The sequence below is a fragment of the Zingiber officinale genome, chromosome 7B (genome assembly GCF_018446385.1).
Source record: "Zingiber officinale cultivar Zhangliang chromosome 7B, Zo_v1.1, whole genome shotgun sequence".
NCBI lineage: Eukaryota > Viridiplantae > Streptophyta > Magnoliopsida > Zingiberales > Zingiberaceae > Zingiber > Zingiber officinale.
The window spans coordinates 27,392,747-27,403,399 of record NC_055999.1 but is presented as its reverse complement, the minus strand read 5'-3'; the positions used below and the strand labels follow the sequence as shown (position 1 = coordinate 27,403,399).

The window sequence follows — 10,653 nt, the reverse complement described above, 5'->3', positions numbered from 1 at the left end:
GTGAGACCACGAAGTGCATGGTCATGCCCAAATGAGTCAATATAGGATATTGAGCTCATTTGATTGAGTGAGTATACTTGGAGTTCAAGATTTAGATTGATTAGAGGATGACATTGTCTATGCCTCATATTGATCAATCTAGATGTCTAGGATAGAAGGACACTTGTCATATTTTGTGAAGAGTCACAATTAGTAGTCACAAGGTGATGTCGGATCTCGACATTCTTGTAACTTGGGTAGTAATGATGTGTTGCTAGATACCGCTCATTACTTATGCTCCTAAATGGGTTTAGGGCATTGCCAACATTGCAAGAACCTATAGGGTCACACACTAAGGACAATTAGATGGAGATTAGGTTCATATGATAAACCAAGAGGATTAGATTCATTTGATGAATCAAATTGGATTAAGAGTAATCCTAATTGGGCTAACATGAGTTGCACTCAAGTGGATTCATGTATTCAATGAGTCTAATTTAGATTATGACTCATTAAATCAACTTAATTTAATGAATTAGATTCATTATATTAAGTTGGCTTGAATCAAATGGTTAGATTAGATCAACCATGGAAGAGATTTGGTCAAGTTTGACTTGACTTGAGAGGAAGATAGAAAGTCAAGTTTGACTTGACTTTATGCTACTTCATTGGTGAGTTGACATTGATGTGGACTAATGATATTACTCCACATCATCATGGGTGCCACCTCATGGAAGTTACAAAGCCATTCTCTTTAATGGCTTCATATTAATTGCAATTAATGCAATTAATTTGGGGTTACACATGGAGAAGTGGCCGGCCACATTTTTGAATGAAATTGATTCATTTTTCATTCAAGTGTGGAATTTTGCATCTTCTTCCTCTCAAGCTCTCCCTCTCCTCCTTCCTTGGCCGAACCACATAGGTGCTAGCACACCTTGGTTTTTGGTCACCTCCACCTAGTGTGTTCGTGTGGATACGTGTAGAGAGTTGTCTACATTGACAAATTCAAGATCCGGCGTACCGAGGACGAGCGGGATACACAAAAGGGCACGCAACAAGGGTAAAGATCTTCATCATGTAGATCTAGAAGTTTTGTAACTCGTACTCGTATGTTTTCGAATTTTTCTTCCCACGAGATCCGTTGGCTAGGGCGATTCGGGGTTTCTGCGACGCGAAAAAGCGGTTTTCGCGGCCCGAAAAACCCAACATATACTCTGTCACCGACCGGTTGTTCTATTGAAGACTCAGGAAATCCTGTCGGTGAGTCATCTGATAAGCTCGTGGGAAGAAGCGGCTCTCAAAAGCCTCTCTGAACCTGACCCAAGTGATGTTTCGTTCGCCGATGATAGAATGCTGAGTAACCCACCAAGTGTCGGCCTCATCCCATAAATGGAAAGCAGCCAGCTCTGCTTTCTCCCACTCGGAGCAAGCCATATAGAAGAAGGTCCGCTCCATAGTCTCTATCCATGACAGGGACACACTCGGATCAAGGTCTCCTCGGAAAAGTGTAAATCGACTCTTCATCGACTCTGCCAACGCTGGAATCCTGGCTCGTGCCGCGACAATGTCAGTGAGGTGGGTAGGGACGGCTGCAGGAACTGGCGGAAACACTAGAGCTGGTGCTACAGGTGGTACCGCTAAATAAACTGAGGGAGGTACTCCCGGTGCTGCTGCATAAACTGGAGCATATGCCGCCGGTGGCACTGCAGGGTCAGCATAGGTGGCCGTGGCTGGATGTACAGTAGGTAGTGGTACCGAATATGGTGCAACCGGTATCGCTGGTGCAGATGTTGCTGGGTATATAGTAGGTACTAAGGACACAGGTGCCACTGGTGTCGGGTACACGGTAGGTCCAGGTGGTGGTGGTGCCGGGTACGCCGTAGGCTGGGTCGGAGCAGGTGCGGAATATGCCGGTAGTACCCATGATGTTACCGTAAATACAGTAGGGATGGGTACCCCCGGTACAGCCGAGGTAGGTACCTCTAAAGGAGCCATCGGGGTCTGAGAGCCCGACGCGCCCGCAGTATCCTGAGTCTGTCCCTGATTGACAGGCTCAACTCCATTAGGCATCTCTGGCAAGTCCAGAGATCCCAAGGTCCTCGTACGTGACCGTCCAGCACCACGTCTCGCAGCTATTCGTGTAGATCTCCTTATATCTGTTAAGTTATATCACAGATATTACTACAAGTATAACAATTACAAAATAACATCATACCTATTTGTTGTCTGGAGATGTTCCGTCGCTGTCTAGTCCCCATTTTACCTCGGAATTCCGTACAAGAAAACCAACGGAAATTCATACAAATCCGAAAAATAAGTACCCAAGTTTACTCGCAAACTTGGGCTAACCCAAAAATCCAGAACACCAAAAGCAGGTATTCGTAACCCGCTCTGATACCAATAAATTGGTATCAGATAAATCTCGAAATCCGTAACACGATATACAAACAAGTATCGCTAACTTGGCTCTGATATCAAATAAATTGTCACACCCCGAAGGAGTCCCTATCCGAAGAAATTTCGACAGCATCTCCCCTGTACAGGTGACAATCTGAAACTTTTCTACATACATAGTCATACACGGCCAACACGGCCGGAACATATGTATATAACAACAAATAAATAAGCAAACAATCACACCATCCACGCAGTTAAATAGTGAACTAAAGCAAATGATAAGTAAACATCTTAAATCATCCTACTCAACTACACTCATAAAGCACAAAACTGATATCCTATTCAACTACACTCATAAACCACAAAAACTCAATGATACAAATAAAGTCAGCTTACCTTTTCTGCCGTTCAGGCAGGCATGTAGAAGATCATATCGAATAAAAATCCATCAACAAGTAAAAATCCATACAAGATCCAAAGTATCAAAACAAAACAAGTCTAAACATAGTATAATAAAGAAAAAACCAAAAGACCAACAAACATCCTCGTGCACTGCAGGGGACTAGCGACTGGAACTCTCCAGACAGCATCAACCTGAAAATAGCAACGGAGGAGGGTGTGAATCCAACACTCAGCGAGTAACAACTGATATGCATAATAAAGAAAATAATAACCAGCACTAATCATGCGTACAATCTCCTGATACAAGAAGGATAAATGCAACTGAAATAAGTAGGAGGAAACTGTACTAACCAGGACCAGGGTATAAGTATAACAGGGTCGTCAGACCGAGAGGTATCAAAATCCTGTATACATGTCAAACATATGCATCCATCCAAATGTAATATATAAGTGCAACAAACACAATCAGAAAATGCATAAATGCATATGATGCCAATGATGGGTCCTAGTCACCGCTGACGCCAGTCAGCCATCTCACACACGATGGTGAGACCGAGTTGGTAGGGTTGTGACAACCGTGCACTCTGCCATCACTGCTCCTGATGAGTGACCGAGTGGACGGGATGCTGTCGGAGTACACCTATCCTCTTACCCCAAATCATAAATGGGGGAGCTCAATGCTCTCATCTCCCGGTACACCATGACAGGGAGGGATCCCAACATGCTACCACGCTACAATACACTATCCATGAGCATCCCAACAGAGCACTACCGAGCAAACTGACGTGCTACCACGCTGCGTCACACTACCCATGAGCGGACCAGCGGAGCACCGATAGAAATGAAACTGGCAATGTGCTCAACAATAATGGAGCAGACTATCGCGCAGCATGCAATCATGCGAATGGTGCATAACACTAAGCATGGAAAAATCCTGAGCAGCACAGCAATATCCATATATATGTAAAATACGTACCATAGGACAATGAACCAAATCAAAGGTACACAGATCATATAAGGTATAAAACCTAGGTCCTGAACATAATAAAAAACATGGTTGTGTCACTGCCCCTATAAGCATGTATAATCAGGTAGGTACTAACATGAAGTGCATAACAAATAAACAAACAAGCATATAACAGATCTGGTAGTGACCAACCGAAGTAGATAAGAAACACAATCATTGCTATTTGTTAAAAATATTACTATGCATATCAAATGACATAAAGTCAAAGTACCCGCCTCCAAACGAAAAGTCCAAACCGATCCAAATTCAACGTCGAGATACTCGTCTCGCGTGAAAGTCCTGTATCACCAATATACACATTTTTATTTAGCTAATATCCAATAAAATAGCTAAATAAAAATCTCTAACACTAAATTAGGGTAAAACGCTAATCATACCACTAGATAAATTCCAAACCTAATCCATTTACACATAAACAACTTAAACTTAAATGAATTTCTATACTATTCATTTCTTATTCTTTCCTAGCTTCAAATCTATGTATGCTACAACAAGATCAAATTCCTAATTCCCCAAAATTAATACCTCACATGCTGGAAATTCACCTCACTGCTCATATCAAGAAAAGACCAAAAAAAAATCCACCACTACCAGATTGCGATTTCTGCACCAGATACCCCTGGTGAGCAAGAGACAAGACTGCTCAGTCACTTAACAATCTCAACTTCTATACAGAACATGAAATTAACCTAATACCAATCCAATCTTACCAAAACCAGATTGGTAACCTCCTTCCCAAAGCCACTGTGGTGACAAACCAGTAGAGAGCAGCGACAAGAAAAGACCCGCTAGTGCCACGATGAGGAGACACCAAGAGTCGGTGGTCTAGGGCACAGATGAACTCGGCCGCCGGCGTTAGGGCACAGGCGACAGCGGCGCTGGTTCGGGTCAAGAGATGACAGCGGCGCCGAATACAAACTAGGGTAGCAGAGGGCTACGATCTGTTGTGGGTCGGTCCTGGTGGTCGGCGACAGTGTTGCGCAGAAGCCGATCTAGGGCACGGTGAGGAGTGGCTGGCGATCGGCACCGTTGCTCGGCGAGGAGGAAGAGAAGGGGGTCTCGGCTCTACTCCGTGCGGCGGTCTACAAAGAGGTTAGGGCAGAGCTCGGAAAGAAGAAGAAGAAGACGCCAAGAACCCTCGGCCGTGGCTTTAATCGCGAGGAAACCGTCGTCTGTGGCGGTTAGGGCAGAGAGGAAAGGGTCAGGCGGCTCGGCGCGAGGAGGAGGGAAGAAACGAAGGAAATAAGGAGCAAATAAAAGAAAAAGAAAAATAAATAGAAAAAGAAAAGGAAATAAGAACATAAACATTTCCTCGCTTAAATGGGTAGCCTAAATAGGCTTTTCTGGACCCCGTTTTTATCCCCGTAAACTCATCCATACAAGCTCCGAAAAATTCCCGAAAAATTTCAAAAAATTTTGAAAAATTCCCCTTATTATTATCTGCCCTTTTTCAGTATTTTACAAAGTCATTTAGGGTTTGCCTTTAGGGTTTAGGGGTTGTGTTATAGTATTAAATACAAAAAATTCAAAATAATTTTTTTGAGGTATTCACGGGTGTGCGGCGTAAGGTGTGCGATATAACATACACACACACACACACTTTTTTTTTTATGCTGCGAACATTCTACTATGGACAGCGTCTGTGCCAACATGTTTTTTTATGCTCCCGATTATGCCAATAAGTTTTTGTCTTTAGGGTTTAAGGGTTGGCAAGAGTGGATATATATATATATATATATATATATATATATATATATATAGTGAAATCCGATGTGGGCTATCTGACTCGGTAAAAATCTAATTTTTTTAATATCTCTCTCATCTATATGCAACAACTTTTCTCTCTTTCCTCTTAAATTAAAACAAATAATATTTCTCTCTCATATGATTGCAAGCAATAATCACTATAGTGCTGATTTTAAAAGTGGTGTAGCTGCTACAATATTGTAGCAGCTACTACACAATAACTTCTACACGTTGTAGCAGCTACTATGTTGTAGCAATTACTATATAGTAGCTATTATAATGTGTAGCAGTTATTGTATATCTACAGCGTTGTAACAACTATTGTGTTATAGCGTTGTAGCAGCTACTACATTGTTATCGTAACTACTGTACCGTTGTAGCATCTACTGTACCATTGTAGCTGCTGCTGCACAGTTGTAATAGCTACTGCACAGTTGTAGCAGCTATTGCATAGTTATAGCAGCTATCACACAGTTATATCAGCTACATATAGTAACTGCTATAAGTTGTAGCAACTATTATATAGTTATAGCAGCTACTGCATAGTTGTTGCAGTTACTACATAGTAACAACTGCATAGTTGTAGCAGTTACTACATAGTAACTACTACAAGTTGTAGTAGTTATTGTATAGTAATTGCTACAAATTATAACAGCTACTATATAGTTGTAGTAGCTACTGTTCAGTTGTAGTAGTTACTGTATAGTAACTGCTATAAGTTGTAGCAGCAACTGTACAGTTGTACCAGTTACTACAGAGTAACTATTATAAGTTGTAGCAGCTACTGCATAGTAGTAACCGCTACAACATTATAACATCAGTACTACAATGATTATTGCATGTAATTATAGGAGAGAAAAGATATAATTTTATTTTAATTTAAGAATAAAGAGAAAAAGTAGCATGTAGCTGAGAGATATATTAAAAAAAATAGACTTTCACCGCATTAGATCACCCACGTTGGATGTCACTCATAGTCACTCATAAAGTGTCACTTAACATATTAATTCACTCTCTATATATATACATAATAAAAATTAAAATATAGTAACAAAATTTAAATAATATTTTTCAAATTGATCAAGATTACCGACAAAGAGCATCTCTAAAGAAAAATATTTCTTTTCGATTCGAACATTTGGTTGTAAATTAATGGAGGGATCTTTAGAGAATATTTAAATCAAGGAACCCGAATGGGCTTCCGAACATCCAAATTTATACTCAATCGCCCATTAGTTTACAGGGTAAGAGTGTGTAGGATAAATTTTCTCTCTCTATATATACTTTTTTTATTTTTTTAGCAGAGATGCCTTGGAATTGATCTAGATGTCTTGATTCTCTTTATTATTTGTCTTTATTTTTTTAAAAAATAAAAAATTCCTTAAATTTTAAACCCTAAATATATATATTATACTCATGAGTACCTAAAATATTTTTAACTTTATTTTTTAAATTTAAACATTATAATTTAATCTTTAAATCTTAAAGATAAAATTTAATTGACTTAATCTGGAAGTTAAACAAAAATTTTAAAAAAATAATACGTATTTCATTTGAAGCGTCAATGAAATCCGTGTACCCTAAGTTAAATCCAAACGAATCCACGACGTAAAGTGCACTATATATATATATATATAAGATTTGATATGCTGAGCGATACTTTGCGCGTGATCGTGAGCGAAATTCGACATGGGCTATCTGACGCGACCAAAATCTAATTTTTTTAATCTCTCTCATCTGTATACAATAACTTTTCTCTCTTTCTTTTTAAATTAAAATGATATTTTATCTTCTCTCTCCTATTATTACATGCAAAAAATTATTGTGGTAGTGATGATACAACGTTGTAGCAGCTACTGTGCAGTAACTGCTACAACTTGTAGCAGTTACTGTGCAGTAGCTGCTACAACAGTACGGAAGCTGCTACAAATTAAGGTGCAGAAGCTGCTATAACGGTGCAGTAGCTGCTACAACGGTGCAGTAACTGCTACAACGGTGTAGAAGCTGCTACAACGGTGTAGAAGCTGCTACAACAATGCAAAAGCTGTTACAACGGTGCAGAAGCTATTACAACGGTGCAGTAGCTGCTACAACGATACAGAAACTGCTACAACGGTACAATAGCTGCTACAACATAATAGTTACACAATAGCACTGTTACACGTTATAGCAGCTATTATACAAAAGTTGCTACAACGCGTAGCAGCTATTGTGTAGTAGCTGCTACAACATTATAGAAGCTACATCACTTTTAAAAAATTAGTAGAATAGTGATTTTTGTATGCAATCAGATAAGAGAGATTAAAATTTTTTTTATAGGTGCATGCAGATGAGAGAGAAAAGTTGTTGCATGCAGATGAGAAAGAAAGATTAAAAAAAATTGGATTTTGACCGTATCAGATAGTCCACGTCGAATTTCGCTCACTGCCTATCAAATATATATATATATATATATATATATATATATATATATATATATATATATATATATATATATATATATATATATATATATATTATGAGCAAACTGCCTGGATTAACTCCCGGAATTAACACGTGGACCCTCATTTAATTAGGTAGTATATATATGTTTTAATAAATTTAATATGCTATTTAAAGCACAGACAGTACAATGAAGTGCCATGTATGCAATGAACACAGTCGCCGAAAATTTGACAAAGCACGTACGTTGCCGCATAATTCTTTCTTTCTAAATTATATCTGTAATATAAATATCTGCCTACACAACACACACTGACACGTTGATGAGGAAACTGCATGGACTAACTCTAGGAATTAACACGTGGACCCTCATTATTATTATATGTATATATATTTCCATTATGCGAGTAATTATATTGAGCACAGGAGAACAATGAGCACCCTGGTATGCGGCATATCTGGCGTTGTCGGCATCGTGAATTAATAATCAAATTTTATGAGGTGGATTCCCATGGTGTCGGTGTTGGGCGGGACGACGAGTTCTACCGGGTACTTGTGGATCTCGTCCGCCCACGGGTTGAGATCGGGGTCCTCCGCAGCCGGGTCGACGGTCCGGAGCGACCTCCACACGGCGCTGTTGCACTTGAATCCGCCGCCCAACGCGATCTGCCACACGCGGTCGCCCTTGCGCACGCGGCCCTTGGCCTCCATGTAGGCAAGCACGTACCAGATCGAGCTGCTCGACGTGTTGCCGAAGCGGAACAGCGTCATGCGCGACGGCTCCAGGTGCCACTCGTTGAGCTTCAGGTGCCGCCCCATCTCGTCGACCACAGCTCGGCCGCCGGTGTGGACGCAGATGTGCTGCACCGCGCGCATGAAGTCCGGCACGTACGACTTCGCGCCGGATTTGGACAGCCGCCCAGCCAGCCACGAGGCGGCGAAGTGAAGCTTCTCGGAGGCGGGGAGGATGAGGGGGCCGAGGGTGGTGAGGTTGAGGCGGAGGGCGTCGGACGCCACCGCCATGATGTCCTTGGAGAGCTTGATGCCCAGCTTGCCTTCGTCGTCCACCGCCTGGGCCGCCGCATTGAAGCTCCGGTCCTCAGCGCCCGTGTGCGTGCGGACCACGTGCATCAGCTGGTACTTGGACCGCCGCCTCTCGCTGCGCTTGTTGGTCAGCAGAACGGCTGCGCCACCCACCCGGAACAAGCAGTTGGACACCAGCATCGATCGGTCGTTCCCCTCGTACCTGCAATTTTCAAATTTTAATCAATTCAATCAAATAAATAACGTTCGTACGTAACATGTGTCATGCACGGACGTCCCTTAATTTCGTTGGTAAGACTCGCGGCGAAGGCGAGGGCGGCGGAGCCTTCGCCGCAATGCTTAATTTCGTGTGATGTACCTGCCGCCCATGGAGGTGTTCTCGATGCTGACTACGATGGCATATGAATTCCGGTTGAGCTGAAGGAGATCCCTGGCCAGGGCCACCCCGATCGGGCTCGCGCTGCACCCCATCCCACCCAGGCTGAACGTGATCACGTCGTGCCGGAGCTTGAACCTGTTGACCACCATCGCCGACAGAGACGGCGCCGGGTTGTACAGCCCGCAGTTGACGATCAGGATGTCGATGTCCTCCGGCCTCAGCCCCGTCTTCTTCAGCAGCGCCTCGATGGGCTCGAACATCACGGCGCACGCCTCCTTCCGCGCCTCCACCGGGTGGTTGTACGACCGCGAGCGCAACACCGTCTCCGGGAGGTACGTGTCGTGCCCGAGGCCGGCGCGCTCCAGGATCCTGCGCTGGAACTCGATGTTCTCCGGCGGGAAAACGCCGATGAAGTCCGCCACAGACATGAACTCGTGGCTGGTCTTCTTGGCCTTGTAGCAAGCGGTCTCCATGAGGTACACCGGCCGCGGTCGCCAAAGCAGATAGATGACGACGAGGCAGAGCAGGAGGCATCCGCCGAGGACCACGGTGGTCGAGTCCATCCGACGCCGGAGATCATCCAAGGAGGCGACGGACGGCATCTGCGTGAGGAAGAAAGCGACCGACAGGGTGACGAGGAAGTAGACGCTATGATCGAAGAGGTAGTCGACGGCGAGCTTCCCGTACCGCTCGCTCTCTTTAACCATATTGTTGCTTCAGATAAACTATAACCTATATCATATATAAGCTATATAATCATTTGGTTTGTTCATGATTTAGAGTGATAATGCAGAATTTATAGATACGTTTACGATCAGCAAGAATTCAATAAGATAAGAAATTGATCGCTTATCCAATTAAATTTCTTCATTTCCCACCAAACTAAGAAAATTGATCTGTTCTCTTTAATGAGGATGCATATCTTTCTTCCTCACAGAGATATGTCCCGATCAAAAAAATAACTTCATGTTCCAACTAAGCTAGCCTAGTGGTCATTCTTAACATTTTTATTTTTCACTTCCACAGTTTCATAAGTTATAATCATTGAATCCTCCAACTAGAAGTATGTAAATGTTCGGGTTAAACTAAAATTATGTCCTAATTATTATATATTTGTTGAGTATAGAAGAGAGACAACTAATTAACAACCAATTACACTGTCTTACATTCTTCTGTAACTTATCTACCCATTAACACAAACTTAATGTTTAATATTTGACTTACTGTTTTTTTC

The 10,653-nt window shown here is 42.3% G+C and overlaps 1 protein-coding gene across 1 annotated transcript; it reads right to left on the bottom strand.

Moving 5' to 3' along the window:
* Positions 1–8,227: 8,227 nt before the first annotated feature.
* Positions 8,228–10,196, bottom strand: LOC122005603 (3-ketoacyl-CoA synthase 11-like). The gene is made up of 2 exons (XM_042560709.1): positions 9,399–10,196; positions 8,228–9,242 (listed from the first exon to the last, which is right to left on the bottom strand). Exons 1-2 carry the CDS (start codon positions 10,124–10,126, stop codon positions 8,477–8,479), a joined length of 1,494 nt encoding a protein of 497 aa, XP_042416643.1. The 5' UTR covers positions 10,127–10,196; the 3' UTR covers positions 8,228–8,476.
* Positions 10,197–10,653: the final 457 nt, after the last annotated feature.